A 25,158-nucleotide genomic window follows, 5' to 3' on the forward strand; every position below is an offset into this window, starting at 1 on the left:
AATTTGATACATCACCTTTCATAATAGCAAATAAAGGTGGTTTATGATCAAATATAAAAGGAAAAAGGAGGACAAAGAACTCCATTAAACTGATAGAACAGCCTAGCAGGAGAGAGAAAGAAGTTAAACTTAACGAGGAAACAAGTGTAAGGCTTTGCTGGTCTGTTCAGTGCATTAAAGGCCAGGGTTAATAAGTAGGACTTTTTGGGGTCTTTCCTGAACATTTTATATGAAAGTTCAGATCGAACAGAGAGAGGCAGAGCATGCCAAAAGGTGCCAAAGTAAAGGTGGTATGCCTAGTTACCTCTAGTCCAGCACATGTTGCAGGGGGAATTGGTAGCCATCAATCATGCAAAGATGAAGTGTCCATGCAGGAGTGTGTGGGGCAATCAAAGATGAGAGAAAGGGAGGATAGAGCCTTAGGAGCCAAGGATGCTGGAAAAGGAGAATCGATGCATGTTTGAACTTATCTGTGAGACGCAGCATCCTAAAGGCTGTATTCTGAACTGATGGAAGACATTTACAGGGCCATTCCATAACCTAGGCACTCCCATTTACATCTACATTATGCATGTACATGTTTAGAATACAAGCATTTACCTGTGTATGTGCACAGATACATGCATAAGTGCTGGCATGGCACCAAAATGTTGTTTTGCAAATATCCACTTAACTTACACTGTATGCATTTGCTCCCATTAGGTCATATTTCTTTATTTAGTGGCACAGTCATTCAACACAATTTACAACAGACTAATGGACAATCACAATAAAACCAAAAATACACTAAAACATATAAAAATACAGTTAAGACCATTTCGCCCTTTATTCCAGCAGTAGATCAACACAACCCTTTGCCCATCCCAGGTAGGGTTACAAGATATCTGTGGAAACCTGGACATGTCTTCTTTTTACATAGTAACATAGTAGATGACGGCAGATAAAGACCCGAATGGTCCATCCAGTCTGCCCAACCTGATTCAATTAAAATATATATATATTTTTTTAATTTTTTCTTCTTAGCTATTTCTGGGCAAGAATCCAAAGCTTTACCCGGTACTGTGCTTGGGTTCCAACTGCCGAAATCTCTGTTAAGACTTACTCCAGCCCATCTACACCCTCCCAGCCATTGAAGCCCTCCCCTGCCCATCCTCCACCAAACAGCCATACACAGACACAGACCGTGCAAGTCTGCCCAGTAACTGGCCTAGTTCAATATTTAATATTATTTTCTGATTCTAAATCTTCTGTGTTCATCCCACGCTTCTTTGAACTCAGTCACAGTTTTACTCTCCACCACCTCTCTCGGGAGCACATTCCAGGCATCCACTACCCTCTCCGTAAAGTAGAATTTCCTAACATTGCCCCTGAATCTACCACCCCTCAACCTCAAATTATGTCCTCTGGTTTTACCATTTTCCTTTCTCTGGAAAATATTTTGTTCTGGAAAAGATTGTCTGGATGCCCAGAAGGACTTTCTAGAACCCTGAAGTTTTCCAGATTTTGGAAAACACTGGCCACATCTGGAGGGCCTCTGAGCATGCTTGGATGACATCACACGCATCCACCCATGCTCAGAGGCCCTCAGACGCAGGTCGGAGGTCAGGAATAAAAAATGAAGCTCTCTGGAGGTGGGGCTAGGGGCGTGGCTGGAGGTAGAATGGGAAATGGCTAAGGCGAAACAAGGCGGGGCTGGGGGCAGAATTGGGCATGGCCATGCGTATGAGATTTTCAGCGCAAAATATGGTAACCCTAAGCCCAAAAAGATTAACCAAAAGGAAAAAGATTTGGGCTAATATTCAGCACACCGCAGTCAGTGTTTATTTAAATGACGGCTGTCATGGCCTTTTTATACCTGGATATTCAGTGCTTGGTCATATCCTGATACCAGTCCTAACTATCTGGATAAAACAATGACCAATGGATAAGACCCATTGAACATTTACCCTAGTGTTTTTAACCTTTTCCTGAAAGCTAAAAAGTTAACCTACCAATGTAAATGATGCTAGAAGCTTCTTCTTACTTAGACTTCAGGAAATTACTAAAGACTCAATTATTTAATAGGCCGATATTATAATGATCTTACTTTTTCTCTCTTACTTTAACCATGTTTCCATTTGATTTTCATGCTTCTTATTTGCATGGTTTACCCTTTTATCTTGTTCAATTTTATTGTAATATTTGTACTTTTATTCCAATCAATTTTATTGAAATGTATGCATCATTTTATTGTGATTTTCATTGAATATGTATGTATTGTTTTCCTCATGCTGTGAGCCGCTTAGAACCTCCCTGGTATGGCGGCATATAAATAAAATTATTATTATTATTAAATCCAGGGGGAGATTATTCCATTAAACAGGGGCTGCCACCGCAAAGGCCCTCATCCTCCAATACGATTTTTCCAACATTCTCATTAAAAGAACTACTAACTGACTTCCTTAACAAAACACAGGTTCCTCCCCAGCGTGCACCAACACAGTTTTCAACCAAATATTTGGGTTTAATAATATGTAATGCTTTAAATCACAAACTGATAATTTTGAAAAAGATGGATTCTTTAATCAGTAACGAAAGAAGCTTCTTCAGGGCAGGGCAGACTACATTTACGGTTTCTGTACTTAGATGTTTATAAATTATAGAGTCAATATTCAGTCAGCAACAGTAAGTGTTTTTTTAAACTCTGACCATCGCCAGCAAAGTTAGACCCAGGTATTCAATGCCAGACTATGGCTAGGCACTGCCATTGAATACCTAGGTTAGCCATGAAACACAGAAGTTATGTAGGTATGGTGAATATTCAGCGTCATAGCTAGCCAGACATTAGGAGCAGGGCCAGATCAACCTATGAACAAGGTGAGGCTCCGGACTAGGGCACCAGTGATAAAGGGCGCCTAAACTCCCAGTTTGATCTACCGTCAACCTTCTAGAAAGATAGATGCCAGACTGGGATTTTAGTGATCTGAGCCAGTGACTCATCTGGTCCTGCAAGAGGGGGAGACTTGAGAGAGAGAGGGAAATACGAGATCACAGGTAGAGGGAAGATTGGGGGGTGCCAATGCAAAAGCTGGCTCAGAGTGCCACAGTCCTTTGAGTCATCACTGATTAGGAGTGCTATTTATGTGACCTGCTTGCCCACTTTGCTTTATGGACACTGGCACTGCATATCACCAGTGCCCATATATCTTCCAGGACTATCCCAAGTCCACCCACAGACCGCCCCTCAACTGGTTGGATTCATATGGCCAGTTGGAGTCAATATTCAGCAGCACTGCCTGGTTAAGTGTCACTGAATATCAGTAGGTGGCATGCTCAGCCTCTCCTGCCCAGTTAAACCCTTTTAAATATCAACACCTATAAATTTATCTATTTATTATTGCCCCCCTCAGTGTTTCAGTGTTTTTGCACCACAGAGACTATTGTTGAGTACCTTTTCTGGAAGAAACAAATTATGCCCCCCCTTTTCTCAAGTCACGTTAGGTATTTTTAATCGCCAATCGCTGTGGTAAAAGCTCTGACACTCTAGGAATTCTATGAGTGTTGGAGCTTTTACTGCAGCAGCCAGCGATTTTTAAAAAAAAAACCCTAATGCGGCTTGATAAAAGGAGGCCAATGTCATCACTGATAAGGCACGGAAACTGAGCAAAAGACAAATCAAGGATGAGGTGAATAGGCACTAGGGGAAATGACGTTTTTCTAATGTTTAACCCAGAAGTTAACCATAGAAAAAGTTAGGAAAATCTTTTTTTTCTGTCCTAACTTTATCTGCTTACGTAAATAGTTAGCAGACTATATATCACCACTAACTGGTTATTATTATGAAACTTTTTTTATTGGTAAATAGAATAACAACTCACAGCAACAGAATGCAGAAAAGGATTGTAACATATCCCTAAACAGTCAAAGGAGGCCACCTCCCCCCCCCCAAAGAGGACTGGACTCAGATGTCCTCTCAGGGAACGAAGAGGCCCAAATACCCCCCAACAGGCCCATACCCCCCCTGTTCCCCCCCAAACCCCTCCTCCCCCCTACCCCAACAGAAAAGCATCCCAGGTCAGACAGGTGGTGCAGAATACAATTGCAATCTATTCACAATTTGACTACGACTTCGCGGCGGCAAACTGTCCAAGTAAGGAGACCAAGTGTGAATAAAGTCACTGCTCTTACGCCGAGAGGAACAAGCCAGCCGGGTCTCCCAACTCAGCAACTCATGGAGTTTGTTTCTCCAATACCAAAAGGAGGGAGGAACATCGGCCAGCCAATAGTTCAAGATACACTTCTTCCCTAAAATATAACATTTGCTCAAAAACAATTTTTCAGCAGAAGAAAAAACAGAAAAGGCAGGGAAGTGAGCAAACAACATGTGATAGACAGAAAGAGGGACAGGAACCCAAAGAAGGCCCTGCAGGAAGGAGGCCAAAGCCCCCCAAAAACCCTGTATACTCTCACAACTCCAAAAGCCATGAAAGTAAGAATTCACTTCAGTGTTACAGGTGAGACAAAACTGGGTATCCACACATCCCATATAAAAGGCCTGGCTCTGGGAGGTATAGGCCCGCAACAGGGTCCTGTAATGGCACTCACGCAGTTCCGCATTAAATACTAAGGCCGGAACCCGGCGTATAGCGCGGAGCAACCAATCCGCCCCAAGCTCCTTTCCCAAATCCCTCCGCCAAGCCTCCAAAACGGAGGAAAAATCACGAGGAGGCCCCAGGGCCGCAAGCCTCCGCTGAAAAAAAGAAACTGAGATCTGAGGTTCCGGATCCTCTCCCCCCTCCAAAAAAGCCCTAAATTGCTTCCCAAAGGATAATGAAATGGAGGCTCTAGGAAGCGAGTGCACATAGTGCTGCAACTGACAATGCGCGTAAGCAAGACCAAGAGAGGGAAGACCCCCATGCTGCAAATCAACGCAGGACTGCAGATCCCCGCCTTCTCGCAAAACCTGAAAGAGAAATTCACATCCCTTAGCCCGCCATCTTCCAAAAATGGAAGGCACCAACCCCGGAGGGAAAGAAAGATTACCGGCCATAGGCAACAACACGCTAACCCGGGGGTCCTGATGCCACAGACGAAGAATCCGCCACCACACCTCCCAAAGAGGGCGAAACAAGACACTACGCCTACCAGGAATAGGCACCTCCACCAACCGAGCGTGAAGACGAGACAAGGGATGAGCAGGATAGAAATAATCTCGCTCGAAGGAGATGTCCGTATAGAGAGCGGTACCCAAAGCCCAATCTCGAATATGCTGCAATAGACAAGCCCAGTTATAAAACATGAGATTCAGCACCCCAAAGCCTCCCTGGACCCACGAGCCCACCAGTAAGCGCCACCTCAACTTAGGCTTCCGGCCCCCCCAACAGAACCGCGAAAGCAAAGAGTAAAAGGTCCGAATGTCCCGTTGCAAAAGACATAAGGGAAGCGTCTGCAGAACGTGCAACCATCTAGGGAAGAGCACCATCCGAAAGAGATGCACTCTCCTCATCAGGGAGAGCGGCAAATCTCGCCAAGAAGCCAGAATCGATCCCATAGAAGTCAAGAGACGCGTAACGTTCAATCTATAAAGTTCCTGCACATCCATAGAAAGCCGAATTCCCAGATAGCGAAAGGAAGAATCAGCCCATTTCAATGGAAAAGTCCCTACCCAGGATTCCCGGAGCCCCGCCGAAGAGGCCAACGCCTCAGATTTAGTCAGATTCAGTGCAAACCCCGAGAAGTCCCCAAATTCCCGAACGCTCTCCAAGAGAGTAGATAAGGAGCGGCATGGATCTGACAAAAATACCAAAAGATCATCCGCAAAAGCTGCCACCTTAAAATGTGTGGCCCCCAATTGAAGGCCACAGATGTCCACATTAGATTGCAGCTCCCGAATCAACGGATCCAAATAAAGAGCAAAAAGCAAGGGCGATAACGGGCAGCCCTGGCGGGTACCCCTACAAATTGGGAAGGGGGCCGAAAGGCCCCCGTTCACCGAGATCTGCGCCGTTGGATCACCATACAGCGCCTGAAGTGCATTGAAAAAGAAAGGGCCAAATCCGTACGCACGAAGCACAGCAAAGAGGAATCCCCACCCCACCCGGTCAAAGGCCTTTTCAGCATCAAAACTAATAAGTAGGGCAGGGGTGCCCTCCACGCCAGCCTTCTCCAAAGCCAACAAAATGCGACGAATGTTTTTGGAACCACTAACTGGTTAAATGCTGGCTCTGCCCAAGTTCCACCCAGACATCGTCAGCATTAACTTGTTAGTACTTTGGCATTCAGAACCATCCAGTTAAGTGCCACTGAATATCTAGGCATGGCCAGCTCAGCAAGGTTTAATCAGGTCAGAGCTTTTCCTGTGAGTTAAGCCCTTTGGAATATTGGGCCCTAAGGGGCTCATAATCGAAAGAGAAAAACATCCAAAAAACGGCCTAAGTCGGCACTTGGTCAAACATTTCCCAAATACGTCCAAGTGCCAATATTAAAAACGGGTTCTGGACATATTTCTAAATGACCTAGGCCTTCATAGTGCCGCTGAATGACCAAAGCTAAACGGGGCGTTTTGGGAGGAGTGTCGAGGTTGGGAGTTGGGTGGGACATGGGCCGACTTAGACTTAGTCATACAGCATGTATAACCAAAGATTATACAGCCAACGATCGACGGAACTTGGACGTTGTGACTTAGACCATGTAAAACATGGTCTAAGTCACAAAAACCCACCTAAAGTCAGCAGAGAAGCACTGCAAACACATAAAACAGACCCCAGTGATCCCTGACTCCTCATCTCCCATAAAAATATTAATCACACCTTTAAAATTCAGCCTCCAGACCATCATCACCTGGATGCCTGGCATAGGAAAGCCTAGTCGTCCAGCACAGAGGCAGCTTAAGTCGTCTTGGGGGTGGGTTAGGGACTCATGGAAAGGAGGACCCATGCCCATAAGCCCCTGTAATCACTGCATTGATACTTAAACATGTGCACTCCCCTATACACCCCCACAACCCTTTTTTACTGGCATATAAGTGGCTCCTGCAGCCATAAGGGCTATTGGAGTGGTAGATAAGTGGGTCTAGGGGATTCTGGAGGTGGTTTTAAGAGCTGTAGTGAGGAGAAAACATGGCACCCTTTTTGTGAAGTTCACAGCAGTGCCCTGTAAGGTACCCCACTATTTAGGTGGCATGTCTGGGTGTTCACTCCATCACTTTGCAGACCCCTCCCACATCCAACAGGGCTTGTTCTAGGCGTTTTGGACTTGGACAAAAAGTTAGACGAAAATGTGGTATGAAGATGTACGATTTAGCGACTTGGACAATCAGATCTGCAGGACATATAATTAGACGATTTTCAAAAGTAAAAACATTTTGGACGTATTTTTCAAAAATGTGTCCTAGGCTGTTTTTTACTTTGGACGACTTGCGAGTTGGACGTAAACGGACTTAGACGTCCCTTTCGATTATGCCCCTCCACGTATTCAGCTGAGAACATCTTAATTTAGGAGTGTAAAATTTACGGACCTAATGTTCAAAATCAGCTGAGCTCCTAATTTTATGCTTCTAAATTTGTACCCTATTTTTCTTTCTCGATTATCTGTCCTATAAATATTGGCGCTCTTTTCCTTTTAAATTGTCATACACCACGCTGATGTTGCAATGAAGAGCGGTATATAAATACTAATAAAAATGTATATAAACATTTTCAGCCAAATTGAAGAGCATTAAGAGTGGAATTCAACAAGCATCTTATTGCTTTAACGCACATTAAGGGAATTACCACGAACTAAATGCTAAGAAGTCCATTTTATATCTATGGGCTTCGTAGCATTTAGAGAGCGTTAATTCCCTTAACACATATTAAGGCCTTGTCACCCATGTAAAGGCCCTAATACTGTTTGATGAATTTTCTCTCTAAGTTTTCAGCTGAAAGTTCATCTAAAATTAAGAGTTTAAAAGGTGTGCCTGTAAATTGATGCCTACTATTCATTTGCCTAGATTTATAAGTCTAATTTATGAGTGTAGTGCTGAAAATCAGTGCTAACTTTTCCCCCCACCCTAAATCAGACCCTATTGCCACTCACTTTTTATGCTCCTAATAGTAAGCACTTAAGCCCTTAGTGACATTTTGAATGTAAATTTAGCCCTTAGCCCTAGTAAAATTTCAATGAAGCCAATTTAACAGCATAATTTTCAAACCCCCCCCCCTCTTTTACAAAGCCGTGTTAGCGGCTGCCGCATGGCAAAAGCCCTGAAGCCCTTTAAATCCCTCTGGGCTTCGGGGCAGTTACAGCTTTGTAAAAGGGGGGAAAGTGAGAAGCATAAATCCTTTGAATATTGGGCCATTAGAACATCTGGCCCAATGTTTACAACAACAACAAAAAATTTAAAGTGATTGCTAAAGGTAAGAGCCCCCTTTTAGTTCAACATGATTAGGAGGCCTGTCATGTCTGCTTCATAACGGTACCAGTATTTCATAAATTTAGCGGCATTGGTCGCCTATTTCCAGGGTTTAGCTCAGTGCATTTGCTGTTGTGCAGTCACACAGAGTCCGTTTTTCCACCTGGAGGAGAAGTGTTTCTGTCTAGAAAATAAAAGCAACGGCACAGAATTAGCAACAGCCTGTTAATAAAAAAAAATTCATTGCAATTCTTTCCAAAAAGAAGCTTCATAGGTTTTACCACTTGCTGCCATGTTACCAAGAAGATAATTCTTTAACAGTGCACTCTCATGTTTTAGGGACCGAGAACTGGAGCCTATTCTATAAGGAAAAGTAGCACCTACTTTTCTATAGAGAATATTGGCATAACAGGTCAAATACGAGCACTTACATCTGCCATAAAGCTGGTGTAAATGCTAGTGCCTAGATTATGAAAGTACATACCTTTGGTGAATTTCATCATAAAGAGTTAATAAATAAATAGATTATAGCATTTTATAACCTGTAGGGCATGTTTGCTAAAAAGCATTAGGTGTTTGCATGGGTAGTTAAGACGTGCTCACCTAACGCTACCTCAGTAGGTTGCATTAGATGCATCAGTGCTTACTGTGCCTGAATGTAAGGCATGTTAGAGCTTACCTGTGTGGAAACAGCAGGGGGGGGAATGTTGGACATTCCCCCAACAGTTACTGCAGAACTTTTGCACTTAAGGCAAGTTTCTTTTTAACCTGTGCCAGAAATCAGTGCTAAGCTCCTAACTCCTTTTCCATGCCTTAACCCCTACCCCTTGCGGCCACCCATTTTTATGCTCTTAAATTTAAGAGTTTAATAAAATTTTGAGCAAAATTTTATGCACGCAGCCCTAGTAAATTTTCAAAGAGGCCAATGTAGGAGCATAATTCTCAAAGGGGCCCTTTTACTAAAACGTAGCACACGCTAACGGATAACAGTATGCATAAATGCTACGTGGTCCACAGGTATAAAATAAAATGCAGCATTTACTGCAAGCTATTGTCCATTATCATGCGTCAAACCTTAGTAGGACCCCAAAGATGGGAACATAAATCCTTTGAATTTTGGGCTCATACAGGTTGATATTGAGATGCCAGGAGGCAGCCTGGCTACTTCTTGGCGAATCCAGAAATTCAATGCCAGGGCCATATCCGGCCATCGGCATCGAATTTCCAGTATAAGTTCAGCCATGGTAGACATTGCCAGCTGGCCGGCTAAGTAATAATGGCCAAAGACAGACCTGCTATTTAGGAAAGTCTGGTCAGCCAGTGAATATTGGCGCTGACATAACCAGTGACCAGGATATTCAGTAGGAGACAGCCAGCTATTTCCTGCTGAATATCGGCAGTTAGTTGGCTTAGTGCCAGGAGCCGTTCCCAGCTGGCTAAATTGTGCTGAATATCAAGTGGATAATGTTTATTATACTAGCCTAATAGGTTGATAAAATTCAGGGAGGACAATTCTTCAGCAATTTCATCCAGTTAACTAGGTAGCTACCTACAGAAAAATCCTCAGCTGAAACTAGGCTTACCATATAGCTCCAAAAAATGGAGGATGGATTGAGACATCCGAGTTTTACTTCCATTGCTTTCAATGGAAGTAAAGCCCAAATGTCTGAATCCCGTCCTCCTTTTTCTGGAACCATATGGTAACCCTAGCTGAAACCTGCCTTATCCTCTGTAAAAAGACTTGTACTGTATCATAGCATGGAGTTCTTTTACCTACATCATAAAGGAATGGGGCAAGGTGGTTTGCAGATAAATATGCAGGTATTTCAACTGAATTGATTAAAACAGAGTGTGTTTCCATTCATTCCTGTTGTAGGATTTTTCAGTATTGTATGTGGCCTAGCATCAGATATGGTGGTAAGAGGGATAGCTTGTTTTCAATAGTAAAGCAACCATTCATATGTTCTGGGGGGGTTTCATATAATTTTTATTGAAAACTGCAACAATGACTGTACAACCAGGAACTAGTACAACCAAGCTCTTCCATGGTCTTCTCTGATCATACAGACTTTTTTTTCATTCACGTATTGGAGTCGCAGATTTATCACAGCTTGGTTCTAATTTTCCTGAAGTGCAAAGATTGCTCCAGTTAAATACAATGGGATTTTTTTTTTAACTTTTTGTCATTAAACATCAAGTATGTTACCTTGAATTAAAAACAAACATAGTTAAATTGAACTTCAACAGTAGAAATTAACTCTTTAAAACCAGATCCACAAGAAGTAAGGGAAACAAAACAAAGCAAAGAAAATATAAGGGATTAATTAAACAACTAACATAAGTGGGAGCCCCTTGGCTGGTGCTCCCCATGCATAAAAAAGCCTGTCTGAAGACTACCAGATATTTTATTTCCTCTCCCCTAAACTATGGAACAATTTTCCATCTTCTATTCATGGAGAATTGACATTCAGATAATTTAAAAACAAGCTGATAAAAATATTTTTTCTCCATGGTCATTGGGCAGCAGGCCTCAACCGATATGTGTAATTGAACATTTTTCCCAGTATACTGTTTCCAACAGTGGCCAACCCAAGTCCCAAGTACCTAGCTAGATCCCAAGTAGTAAAACAAATTTTATTCTGCATAGCCTAGGAATAAACAATGGATTTCCCCCAAGCCATCTCAATAATGGACTATGGACTTCCCTTTTAGGAATTTATCCATACCTTTGTAAAACCCCACCAAGCTAACTGATTTCACCACATTCTTAGACAATGAATTCCAGAGTTTAATTACACGTTGTGTGAAGAAATATTTTATCCGGTTTGTTTTAAATCTACTACTTAGTAGTTTCACCACATGCCCCCCTAGTCCTAGTATTTTGTAAAGAGTAAACAAATGATTTACATCTACCCTTTCCACTCCACTCAGTATTTTATAGCCCTCTATCATAACTCCCCTGAGCAATCTCTTCTCCAAACTGAAGAGCCCCAGCTACTTTAGCCTTTCCTAATAGGGAAGTTGTCTCATCCCTTTTATCATGTTCGTTGCCCTTCTCTGTACTTTTCCTAATCCCACTATATCTTTTTTGAGATACAGAATTGCGCACAGTATTTGAGGTGCAGCCATACCATAGAGCGATACAAGGGCATTATAACATTTCCATCTTTGTTTTCCATTCCTTTCCTGATCATTCCTAATATTCTATTTGCTTTCTTAGCCACCGCCACACATTGAGCTGAGGGTATTAACGTATCCTGAACAATGACACCTAGATTCTTTTCCTGAGCAGTAACTCCTAATATAGAACCTTGCAACACGTAGCTATAGTTCAGGTTCTTCTTTCCATGGGCATTGAAACAGGGGTGGCCACAGGGGCCATGGCCCCCCAAAAAAATTGGTGGTCAATCAGAAGAGTTGGCTCTCCAGCCTCCCCCACCCACCATCTCCTCAGCCACTCTCATTTTAAATCTTTGGCCAGCAGCAACGAGTGAGCCTGCTGTCGTTGGCCATGGACGTCTTCATTCGGCAGTGTCCAGTTGCTGCAGAATGAAGACTTCCGGGGCAGGTCGATGACAGCAGATTCACTCATTGCTTTCCAAAATTAAACTATTTAGAGCTAAAGAAACCTTTTTTATTTTATTTCCTTTTGTCAAAAGGGTAAGTTTTAAAAGGCTTCTTGAATGTTCTATAAATTTCCAAGCAGTTGAATTCTGGAATTTATTATGTGAATTAAAAAATGTTAAGTCTAATTTCATATTTTGTCACTCCCTTAAGGCTTTCTTATTTAAAAAATATTTAGGTTAATTTTATATTTAACTATCATTTAATTTTTTTGTGTATAACTCCAAGGGTTCTGACTTGGCTTTGAGTTTAAGTTGTAATCTGTTTTGAACCCCTAGGGGGAGCTGGCAAAATACAAGTGCTATTAGATTAGAATATTGGCCCCATTACTTTCAATCCTGCCAAACCATGACCCTGAGAATGCTTCCACTAAATGCAGCAAAATGTATGTGAGTTATAAAACAACAGACAGACTTCTAGATATACTGTGGAGGGCACTTTTCACACAGCCAGTTTACATCTGTAAATCACTACTGTGCTCTCTAATAGTATTTAATTTAACATTTATATTTCATATCATATCCATTATTAAAGAGCTAGATAGTATTTACAAGACCAAGAATAAAAACAGAAAAACAAATACAATTAAATGGATTCTATAGCAATAAAACTTAATTAACAAATATAATATAGAAACTAAAATCAACTCAAAATAATTAATAATGCCCCAAGAAAGAACTGGAGACATTCCAGCTGTGAGTTGCCATCAAACTGATTGTTTCATTCATCACTTTGCTAGTAAAATACCTTAAAGAAGATCTCTCAATAATGCTGTGGTTTCTCATGTTACAGAACAAAGAAAACTGAGGAAATGCTATTTCATAGTAACATAGATGACAGCAGATAAAAGGGGATAAGGACTTGTATACTGCCTTTTTATAGTTACACAACCAATTCAAAGTGGTTTACATACAGGTACTCAAGTATTTTCCCTATCTGTCCCAATGCCAAGGCCAACCCAGTGTGCTAAATAAGCCTGGTATGCAGCACCCAGCTAAGTTAAAAGACCATACTGCGAGACAGTACCAACCAATTCAGCAGTAGTGTCCAATAAACAAAAAGCATAATATATTGGTGAGGCAAGATTTCCCTTGACTAAATCCATGTTGTCTTTTTCTCATTAATCCATTCTTATGTATATGTTCCATCATTTTGTTGTTTATAATAGTCTCTACCATTTTGCCTGGCATCAACATTAGATTCACTGGTCTATAATTTCCCAGATCTCCTCTGGTACCTTTTTTAAAAATTGGTGTCATGTTGGACACCCTCCAGTCTTCCGGTATTATGCTGGAGTTTAAAGAAAAATTACAAATTACTAACAATAGCTCCCTGTGTCCTCCTTGTTATTTATCCTATTTAGAAGTTATCCATTGCTTTGATATGAACTGAGGGAGAAGGGCACTGCTTGGTGACACAAGGAGGTAGAACTGAAGAAATTGTGTTTGATGCCTTCTACAAGTTTCCCCGCGAGTATGGGGATAAAACCTATGGTCCAGACTATTATACCCATTTAGTGGAAAGAAGATTATCGATGAAAGAAACTAATCTTTCCTTACTCCCGATTCTACTGTCCCCCCCCCCAACATAATTTCCATCTTATGTTAAGACCCTGGCCCCTGATTTTCTAAGATTCTTTGCCTGTTGAAAGGTCTACAAATCTATCCCCTCCCGTGGAGTTTGCTGGTCATCATGGGGAACCAGGTGGCTGGACAGTATAAAACACAATAAAACAAAACAATATACAAATAACATTTCCATTACTCACTTCATTCTTTCACTCTTAACCACTTATAAAGCTTCTATAAAATATTTTTTTTTTAATTTTTAAATTTATTTTATTTATAAGTTTTCAATATACAATCAAGATAAACTTGTACAGAAAGAGGATTCATGACAAGAAAAATTAACTATAACACCAAAACTAAATAAGCTTTAATATGTTAACATAAATCTTCTCAAGTTCTCAAATTGATCCAAATTGTAATTCAAAAGCGAGTTAACAAAGAAAAATATTCTTTATTAAATCATAAGCTATCAGAAAGTAAGGACATTTATTCTATTGAGCACTCTCCTTCTCCAATCGGGACAGGGACAGGAAAGTCGTCAGCTGAAGAGGCTGAAAGAAAACATACTTCTGAGTCTTATAGTGAATTACACAATTACAAGGATGTCTAAGAAAAAAAGTTGCCCCCCAAAGCCAAAACACCAGGTTTCAACAAAAGAAATTATTTTCTACGCCTTTGGGTCTCCCTTGCCAAATCTGGAAACATTTGTACCTTGTAACCTAGAAATTATTTTTGCCTATGTTTATAAAACATTCTCATGAGCCAACTCTTATCGGGGATAAATGCAAGTGTCAATAATAAAGTAGCTGGAACAGACATTTCCCTATCTGATGATTCTAATACTGCTGAAATGTCTATTGGTTCTTGATTTGCCACATGTTGAATCTCTCGAGTCTTAGTCGGAAGATAATAAACTTGCGTAAAAGGTGGTAATGAAGACTCGGGAATTTCCAATATTTCTTGAAGATGTCGTTTCAACATTTCTCTAGGTGTTATCATAGGGACTTTTGGAAAGTTAATCAATCTCAAGTTATTTTTCCTAGAAAAATTCTCCAGTGATTCAATCTTTAATCAATGTCTCTTAGAGTTTCTTTGATAGTCCCATATCTTCTTGTAAATTATTTGTTAAAGATTTAGAGACTTCTAGTTCTTTTATCAAATTCCCAATTTCACTATCATGACTTTTAATTTTCCCTTCTATTTGTTGGAACTGAGAATTAAAGGTTTTTCCCAAATTAGATATCAAGTCCCAAAGGGATTCTTGTGTGATTTCATGGGGGTTTTGTGGCAAGAAAGGTTGTAAAGTTAATTCAAACTGCTCACCAGCTGCTAATTCTTCCTGCCTCTGTATCATCTGGGATGATCTTGCTCCAGTTGGTGTTAAATCTTCACTTTCCAAGTTCAGGCTCTCTTGAAGAAAATGAGAGCCTAAGCTTCTACTCTCTGGATTGATTTCTCTGGCCTCTGGCATCTCCCGGCAACACCCCCTCCCACAGAGAGCTAGTGGTGTGAGGTTGTTGGGGCGGTGCTCTAGCGTCGGGGCTAAGTGTTGTTTCTAGCCCCAAAGAGATCGCCTGCACCTCGCCTCATTGCCACGCCTCCAGCGGGGAGTCTACCGATGCCGCTGTCATGCCCTACATACGCCGCAGGAGTTCATCAATATTGCCAAATGCAGCCAGCCCGGAGCGCCGCAAGGCACCAGCCGTGCTCCTGCCTCTTCTCTTCTGCATACCCAGGAAAAGTCACTCTCGGTGAGAAGAAATAAAAGGGTAAATTATTGATGAGTTCCCAGGCGTCCTCTCGTTGAGCTCAGACAAACGCCATCTTGGATCCTATATGAAAGATGTTTTTAATAATTTTTAAAACTCTGAAAGTAATTATTCATTCTCAATTGTCCAATCAGATTATTCCAAAGTTTCACCCCTACCACCAAATAGCCATAACTATGGTGATACTATCATACCTCACATTCTAGGATCCTCCAAAATTATGCCAATTTTTATAAAGTCAACCTAGGAATCTGAGTTCCAGAGCCAACACCAATATGAGTCACGGCCTAGGAAAACGATCTAGGTATCATCACTGATGAATTGTTGAAATCTTCTGTTCATGGTGGCTAAGAAAGTAAATAGAATGTTAGGCATTTTAACAAAAGAATGGAGAACAAAGCAATGTTATAATGCCTTTATATCATTTTATAGTGACCACACATTGAATACTGTGTGCAAATTTGTTACCAAATCTCCAAAAAGATATAGTGGAATTAGGAAAGGTACAGAGAAGGGCAATGAAAATGATAAAGGAGATAGGGCGATACCTTTATGAGAAAAGGCTAAAGAAGTTAGGGTTCTTCAGCTTGGAGAAGAGATGGCTGAGGGGAGACATAATAGATTTATAAATTTACTCAGTGGAATGGAATGGGTAGACGTAAATCACTTGTTTTACTCTTTCCCAAAATACTAGGACTAGAGGGCATGCAATGAAGCTACTAAGTAGTAAATTTAAAACTAATCTAAGAAAATATTTCTTCACTCAAGAGAATGTAGTGAAAGCAATTAGCTTAGAAAGGTTTTTTAAATGGTTTGGACAATTTCCTAAAAGAAAAGCCATTATTATGATGAACTTGGGAGCATCCATTGCTTATTTCCAGGATATGTTTCAACATTTCTCTAGGTGTAGCATAAAGTCTGCTTTACTCTTTTGGGATCTTGCCTGGTACTTGTGGCCTGGATTAGATACTGATAGAAACAGGAAAGGGCTTGATGGACCTTCGGTCTGTCCCAGTATGGCAATATTTATATTCTAATAGCATGCAAATGCCAATGCAATTTGCCCATGCTCTGAAGATAGTGTAAATTTGTGTGTGCATGCTCCACATATACCCTTGTATTTTATAAAATAAGCACATAAATTGCAACTTCACCTTCACTCGATGCAATCTATGCCCTGAGAACAGTTTTATGCACAGTAAATATATACAAGTCATGCCCAAAGTTAAACACCAAGTGCATGCCAAAGTTTATAGAATAGTGACACGTGCAGGATTGGCACCATTAATTGGCCCTTATGCAGGTAAATGCTTGGCGCTATTCTATAAACTTGGTTGTTGTTGTGAGGTGCCATTGACTCGTGCTGGGAAGGGGTAAAACGCAGACCTCCCGGACCTCGTGGATCTAAAACCACACGTCCTTAAAAATCTGAGGTCCGTGTCCGTGCCACTTGTAGTTTCTGTCTCTTACAGACCTCTATGACATTTTAGCTCTGAGGGATCTGTCTCAGCATAGGGAGGGAAAAGTATTAGGATCTGTCAGCGCTAAAATGTCATAGAGGTCTGTCAGAGCCAGAGACTAGTGCTGGAGCGGCTCTAAAACGAATCCTTTAAACCAGTTTTCTAAAATATGAGGTCCCCACCACTTTTAGTCTCTGGTTCTGACAGACCTCTATGACATTTCAGAGCTGATGGATCCTAATAATTTTCCCTCCCTATGCTGAGACAGATCCGTCAGAACTAAAATGTCATAGAGGTCTGTAAGAGGCAGAAACTACAAGTGGCACGGACGGATCTCAGATTTTTAAGGACGTGCGGTTTTAGATCTATGAGGTCCATCAGGTCCGTGAGGTCCGCATTTTACCCCTTCCCACTTGTGCTCAAGTCCTAGCGACTTGATGAATTGCGGATCTAAAATGAAATCAGTTTTGTGCTAGTCCAGTAAGGTCCTCCAGCTTCATCCCCATGGTTGTTTTCAACGTGTCCAGCCATCTGATTGCAGATTGCCCTCTTCGCCTGGTTCCTTTGATCTTCCCAAACATGATGTCCTTCTCCAATGATCTTTCTCTTCTGACAGTGACCAAAATAAGACAGTCGTAACTTCATCATTTGGGCTTCGAGTGACATAGCTGGTTTGATATCTTCCAGAATCGATTTGTTAGTTCTTCTGGCAGTCCACGGCATGCCTAAAATCCTTCTCCTGCAGAAAAGCTCAAATGAGTCAATCTTCTTTCTGTCTTGTTTACTTAGTGTCCAGCTTTTGCATCCGTAACAGACCATTGAGAAAATGAGTGCATGGACAAGTCTGATCTTCGTTTGGAGTGTTACCTCCTTATCTTTGAATACTTTGTTGTGAGCCTTCTTTGAAGAGCGACCAAGTGCTATTCTGTGGAGTATTTCCTCCCTGTTAGTTGCTTCTTTGTTTACAACTTAAATAGTATATACCTGAAAGTGGGCTATAGCCATGGGTGATGCACTAGTGAGTCATAGGTGTGTCACCATGCAACACTTGCAATTTATTAAATATGCTGCATAGTGCACTCAGGCGTGGCAATTTACGCCAGCCATTAAGCTGGCATAAATAGTCATATCTAAGATTCAGCATGCTAAAATAGCTTTGCGTTTGTATACTATACTAGGTTAGGTGTGCCATAACACTGTTATAGAATTGGCACCAAGTGTGCCCATTGTGGTGCCTTAATTTATGTGCCCCCGTGGAGGGGCATAATCGAAAGGGACGTCTAAGTCCTTTTACGTCCATCTCGCAAATCGTCCAAAGTTAAAAAAGAGTCTAAGACACATTTTTGAAAGATACGTCCAACTTTTTTTGACTTTCGAAAATCGTCTAATTATACGTCCTGCCAATCTGATCGTCCAAGCCGCTAAATCATCCATCTTTATACCACATTTCCGTCCAACTTTCTGTCCAAGTCCAAAATGCCTAGAACAAGCCCTGTTGGACGTGGGAGGGGTGTGCAAAGTGCACACCCAGACATGCCACCTAAATAGTGGGGGTAAATTACAGGGCACTGCTGTGAACTTCACAAAAAGGGTGTCATGGCTTCTCCTCACTACAGCTCCCTTATAGGTGATGGTAAGCCCCCCAACCCACCTCCAGAATCCCCTAGACCCACTTATGTACCACCTCAATAGCCCTTAAATGCCACTACAAAAGGATTTTGGGGTGTATAGGGCAGTGCACATGTTTAAGTATCAATGCAGTGATTACAGGGGCTTATGGGCATGGGTCCTCCTCTCCATGAGTCCCTAACCCACCCCCAAGACGACTTAAGCTGCCTCTGGGCTGGACGACTAGGCTTTCCTATGCCAGGTGGTCAGGTGATGATGGTCTGGAGGCTGAAATTTAAAATTGTGAATAAAATTGGGGGTGGGGGTGGGGGGGTTGTTGATCACTGGGGTAGTGTGTGGGGGTCTGTGTTATGTGTTTGCAGTGCTTATCTGGTGAGTTTAGGTGGGTTTTTGTGACTTAGACCATATTTTACATGGTCTAAATCACAACGTCCAAGTTCCGTCGATCGTCAGCTGTATAATCTTTGGTTATACATGCTGTACGACTAAGTCTAAGCCGGCCCACGTCCCGCCCAACTCCCGCCCTCGACACACCTCCCGAAACGCCCAGTTTAGCTTTGGACGTTGAGCGGCACTATGAAGGCCTAAGTTATTTAGAAATGCGTCCAACACCCGGTTTTATTATCGGCGCTTGGACGTTTTTGAGAAATGTTCGTCCAAGTGCCAACTTAGGCCGGTTTTTGGACGTTTTTCTCTTTCAATTATGAGCCCCATAGTGTATACACTCCTTTTGATGCATTTACCTATATACACATATATGGCTGAAAAATTATATTAGTGTCCCTTTCCTTGTGTAAAACAGGCTTTACTTGGGGTGTAGGGGGGAACCTTTATAAAATTACCATCTTAATATTTTTCTAGATACTGGACTTAATACAAATCCAGTAAAATGAAACCTCTCAAATGGAGAGCCTCATTATTGTCTTTTAACAAATTAATATTATCAGTTAGCAGACTTGTTGAAGTTAATGCAAGATAACATCAGCCCTGTCTGATGAAACCATATGTAAGCCCTTCCCACATGTCTTGACTCTTTTCCTCTGTGAAGCACCCTGGGGATCTGTGAAGCAATGGCTTCCTCCCTGGACTACCTCAGTTATATATATTTTTTCAGCTCTTATATTATATCAAACCACAGAGAAGCAGCTTTTTTGCACCCCATTTTCAGTGGCTGCTGGCTGTTTACATGGTGCCAGTAAATATATGTGTAAGTGGTGACTACACTACTTCTACACATAAAATAGACCTTTTACAGCTTTTTCGCTAGCTTAACTTATGTGTGGATATTATATAAAGAACATTCATTGCTCTGTGTATAATATAACTGCCTACAACAACCCTATCTCCCAGTTCATGCATATGTCTTATGCAAAGAACCCATACATATAAAATTCTGCATAAGACAGGAGGTGGGGTTGGGATCAGTACTGACTGCATAAGTCTATTTAAATACAGCTCCTAGTTATCTAGACCTATATATTTTATTTCTCCTAGGACAAGCAGGCCTCAATTCTCATATTAGGGTGACATCCTCAACAAAGCCCGGCATGGTTCTTGGCTAGCTTAAAATATGCAGAAATTTCTAACCACATCATACCTTGCATGTGCAAGTAATGGTCCCTCAATCTTTCTTTATCCGCAGAGCAGATAAGATGTGTACATTGTGGTTCTTTGTGTTGTGTGTGAAGTGGAGCCTTCTCTTCGGGTTTGCCTTCTTATTTTCTTTATTTTTTTCTCTCATAACTTTTTTAGTTTTCAAAGTAGCTTTTTTTTTTTGTTTGTTTCCTTTAATTTTCGTTGGGCTAGGCCTGTGTTTGTGTTGGAGAATTATCCTCGAGTTGAACATGTCCTCCTTTCAACTCAAAATTGAGGAATTTGGTTGCGATACTTTTCAAGATGTCTAAGAAGACCCCCAGTGGTTTCATTATCTCTCTTATCATTCCCTCTGCAATTCTCCCACCTGAGCACAGTGTATTGATGCACCTTCTTGACCAGTTTGTCTGTCTTGACTAAATTGTAAGCTCTTTTGAACAGGGACTGCCTCTTCTATGTTTTGAAGCACAGTACTGCATAAGTCTAGTAGCACTATAGAAATGATTAGTAATAGTAGTAGTAAGAGATGTACCCAGTGTAATTGGGTCATACCAGTGATGGACCACATAGTTGGTGCATCGGGTGCCTTGGATTTGACCATGATCCTAATGCTTGTTCTCTACATTCTCAAATGCAGACTAGAACTCATAAGGCTTAGCAAGTTCAACAAAAGAAGCCTTTTGGCTCCTCAATGGCCAGTTCATTGACATTGATAGCTGCCCAGGCATCAAAATCCACTGGCATAAAGTGGGTCTCCACTTGTCTTGACATTAGGCGTTGTTAGTCAGCCCCAGGAACAGTTTGAATCGGACCCAACATCGAGGATGCATAAGGGTTTGATGTCATCCTCACTGGCTCCTCCCTTTACGTACGGATCTTAAGGCGGTTCCCTTGGACGTAGCTTCCCTGGTGGCTGAATTGAAAGCAGAAATCCAGGAATTAGGCACTAGAGTCAAGGATGCCGAATGCCTCGACGATCAGGCTGAATTAATGACCACGGTAGATAAACATCTAACCACCCTCCAAGAGGGCTATACCTCCTTGCAAGACAAATTGGAGGACTTGGAAAATCACAGTAGACACCATAATCTATGCTTCAGGGGTGTCCCTGAAGTACCTACCTATAACTGTGTGCAGCAGATTGCCAGTTCTCTACTGCAGGTAGAGGCCGAAACTATTCTTCTAGACAGAGCACATTATATCTTGGGCTCAGCATATACTAACTGCCCAAAGAACATTGTAGCCTGCTTTACAAGCTACCAGATTAAAGAGCAAGTGCGGCAAGCAATAACGAAAACAGACAACTTTTCCAGGGACTCTTATTCAATTGAGATTTATCAGGACTTATCCAGTACAACACTATGTTGCCACAAAGACCTGAAGCCCTTTACTCGGTATCTTCGTGAGCTGAATATTAAATATAAATGGCAACACCCCTTTGCTTTACTTTTTTATAAAGAGGGGAAATTGCATCAAATCCGTGCCCTGCAGGAAGCTCAAGACAACTTTCCCCAGGAAGAAGCAGCCACTATTTCGTCACCGAGCTCGGGCCCTTCAGTCTTGAATATACGGCCCTAGCCTAAATGGCAACAAGTCTCAGTCTTGAATATACGGCCCTAGCCTAAATGGCAACAAGTCACCAAGGGAAAGGGTCGACTGAGGTGCCAACAATTGTTCTCTGGAGGAACTGTGGCAGCGACTGACACTTGAGTGAACAGTTCTTTTTCTTTTGTCTTATAGGCTAGTGCTATCATGTGGAGGTATGGGAGCAAATCACCATGGACAGATGGGTACTAGATATCATTCGAGAAGGCTACAAGCTCAAATTTGCCCTTCCTCTGCCAGATTTGTTTGCAAACTCACTGGCTGGCAGGTCAGAGAAAGTAAGCAAAATTCTCACTACAGTGCAAACATATTCAAGCCATAGAGCCTGTTCCTCCTGAAGAATCGAGCTCAGGCGAATACTTTGTCGTGCCCAAGAAAGGATCAGACAGATGTACTCCATATATTTCATCATGCCCAAGAAAGGATCAGACAAATGGAGACCTATTCTGGTCCTCAAATCTGTCAACACGGCTCTGAAAATTCCACGATTCCACATGGAGACCGTCCGGTCAGTCATTGCAGCTTTAATGCTGGGGGAATTCCGGTCTTCCTTTGACCTGATGGAGGCTTAGCTCCATATCCCCATTTTCAGGTGCACAGAAAGATTTTAAGATTCCATGTGCTGCAGAGACATTATCAGTTCTCAGTAGTTCCCTTCAGACTGGCAACAACACCTCGCACATTTACCAAGGTGATGGTGGTAGCAGTTCTTAATCCATAAAAGGACACTACCTCCTATCCCATGACTTTCTAATTTCCTCAGAAGTCTTTCATTAGGTACTTTGACAAATGCCTTTTGAAAATCCAAATTACACAATATCAACCAGCTCACCTTTATCCACATGTTCATTCACCCCTTCAAAGAAATGCAGTATATTGGTGAGGCAAGATTTCCCTTAACTAAATCCATGATAGCTTTCTCTCATTAGTCCATGCTTATGTATATGCTCTGTTATTTTGTTCTTTATAATAGTCTCTACCATTTTGCCTTGCACCGACGTCAGCCTCACTGGTGTATAATTTCCCAGATCAGCTCTGGAACCCTTTTTAAAAATTAGCATCATGTTGGCCACCCTCCAGTCTATGCTGGATTTTAAAGAAAAATTACAAATTACTAGCAATATCTCTGCAAGTTCATATTTCAATTCTAGCAGCACTCTGGGATGTATACCATCATGTCCAGGTGATTTGCTACTGTTCAATTTCTCAAATTGCCCCTTTAGATCATCCAGTGTTACAGAGATTTTTTTAAAAAAATTTTCTCTGAATCATCAAAATTAAATACCATTTCTGGCACTGGTAACTCCCCCACATTTTCCTTGGTGAAGGCCAAGGCAAAAGATTAATTTAATCTCTCCGCTATGGCCTTGTCTTCCCTGAGAGCCCCTTTTATCCCTCAGTCATCTAGTGGTCTAACTGATTCTCTTCCCGGCTTCTTGCTTTTAATATACATAAAAAAGTTTTTAGTGTGTGTTTTTTGCTTCCAGCGCAATCTTCCTTTCAAGGTTTCTCTTCACCTTCCTTATTAGCACCTTGCATTTGACTTGACATTCCTTGTGCTGTTTACCATTATCTTCAGTCGGATCCTTCTTCCACTTTCTGAAGGATTCTCTTTTAGCTCTAATATCTTCCATCACCTCACTCATTGACCACATCAGCTGCCATTTGGTGGTCTTCCTTCCACCTTTTTAAAACCAATAGGAGGAAATACATGGAATATATCTAGGTTGGTATTTTTGAATAACATCCATGCCTGATGTATATTTTTGACCTTTGCAGCTGCTCTTCTAAGTTTCTTTTTTTACCATTCTCCTGTTATCATAGTCTCCTTTTTAAAGTTAAGTGCTGTTCTATTGGATTTCCTGTGCGAATTTATTCTAGGGATTATAACAAATCTGATAATGTTATGATCACTGTTATCATCAGGCCCCATCTAAGAACTAGATCTAGAATTGCTTCACCTCTTGTTGGTTTTTGAACCAACTGCTCCATAAAGCAGACCGTGATTTTATTTCCCTAGCATGCCTTGGTGTTACATTTACCCAGTCAATATCGGGGTAGTTTAAATCACCCATTATTATTGTGTTACCCAGTTTGTTAGCCTCCCCAGTTTCTGATAAAATTTCAGCATCTGTCTAGATACATTGATAAAGAAAGCTAAGAAAGAATATGAAGAGAAATTTGCCAAAGAGGCAAAAACTCATAACAATTTCTTTAGGTACATCAGGAAGCAGAAAACCAGTGAGGGAATCCGTGGGACCGTTAGATGATCAAGGAGCAAAAGGGGCACTCAGGGAGGATAAGGCCATAGCGGAGAGACTGAATGAATTCTTTGCTTCGGTCTTTACAGAAGAAGATGTAAGAGATCTACCAGAACTGGAAATAGTATTCAAGAGTTATGATGCGGAGGAACTGAAAGAAATCTCTGTGAATCTGGAAGATGTAGTAAGCCATATCGACAAGTTAAAAAGTAATAAATCACCTAGACCAGATGGTATTCATTCTAGTGTTCAAATATGAAATTGCTAACCTATTGTTAGTGACCTGTCACTAAAATCATCTGTAATACCTGAAGATTGGAGGGTGGCCAATGTTACGCCGATTTTTAAAAAGGGTTCTAGGGGAGATCTGGGAAATTACAGACCGGTAAGCCTGACTTCAGTACTGGGCAAAATGGTGAAAACAATTTAAAAAAATTAAATTGTGGAACACGTAGACAAACATGATTTAATGAGACAGAGTTATGCTGACTCTGTCTCATTAAATCATGTTTGTCTACGTGTTCAGTCGAGGAAGATCTTGCCTTACCAATTTGCTTGACTTCTTTAAAGGTATGAATACACATGTGGATAAAGGTGAGCCGGTTGATATAGTTATCTAGATCAGGGCTGCCCAAGTCCGATCCTCAAGATCTACTGGCAGGCCAGGTTTTCAGGATATCCACAATGAACATGCATGAGAGAAATTTGCATACCAAGAAGGTAGTGCAGGCAAATCTCTCTCATGCATATTCATTGTGGATATCCTGAAAACCTAGCCTGCTTGTAGATCTCAAGGACCGGACTTGGGCAGCTCTGATCTAGATATTCAGAAAGCTTTTGACAAAGTTCCTCATGAAAGGTTCCTGAGAAAATTAAAGAGTCATGGGATAGGAGGCAAAGTTCAGTTGTGGATTAGTAACTGGTTATCGGATAGAAAACAGAGGGTAGGATTAAATGGTCACTTTTCTCAATGGAAGAGAGTAATCAGTGGAGTGCCACAGGGATCTGTACTGGAACTGGTGCTATATATAAACGATCTGGAAATTGTAACGACGAGTGAGGTGATTAAATTTGCAGATGACATTAAACTGTTCAAAGTTGTTAAAACACATGCGGATTGTGAAACGTTGCAGGCAGACCTTAGGAAATTGGAAGACTGGGTGTCCAAGTGGCAGATTAAATTTAATGTGACCAAATACAAAGTGATGCACATTGGGAAGAATAACCCAAATCATAGTTACCAGATGCTAGATTACACCTTGGGAGTTAGCGACCAAG

The 25,158-nt window shown here is 41.4% G+C and overlaps 1 protein-coding gene across 1 annotated transcript in view; it reads right to left on the reverse strand.

The window, feature by feature from the left end:
- Positions 1-7,343: 7,343 nt before the first annotated feature.
- C1H4orf48 (chromosome 1 C4orf48 homolog) overlaps positions 7,344-25,158 on the reverse strand; it is a 63,297-nt gene continuing 45,482 nt past the window's right edge. The window contains exon 4 of the mRNA XM_033931674.1: positions 7,344-8,555. Within this exon, the coding sequence (XP_033787565.1) occupies positions 8,484-8,555 (72 nt within the window). The 3' untranslated portion in view covers positions 7,344-8,483. The remainder of the gene's footprint in view (positions 8,556-25,158) is intronic.

Source organism: Geotrypetes seraphini, chromosome 1 (genome assembly GCF_902459505.1).
Source record: "Geotrypetes seraphini chromosome 1, aGeoSer1.1, whole genome shotgun sequence".
Lineage (NCBI taxonomy): Eukaryota > Metazoa > Chordata > Amphibia > Gymnophiona > Dermophiidae > Geotrypetes > Geotrypetes seraphini.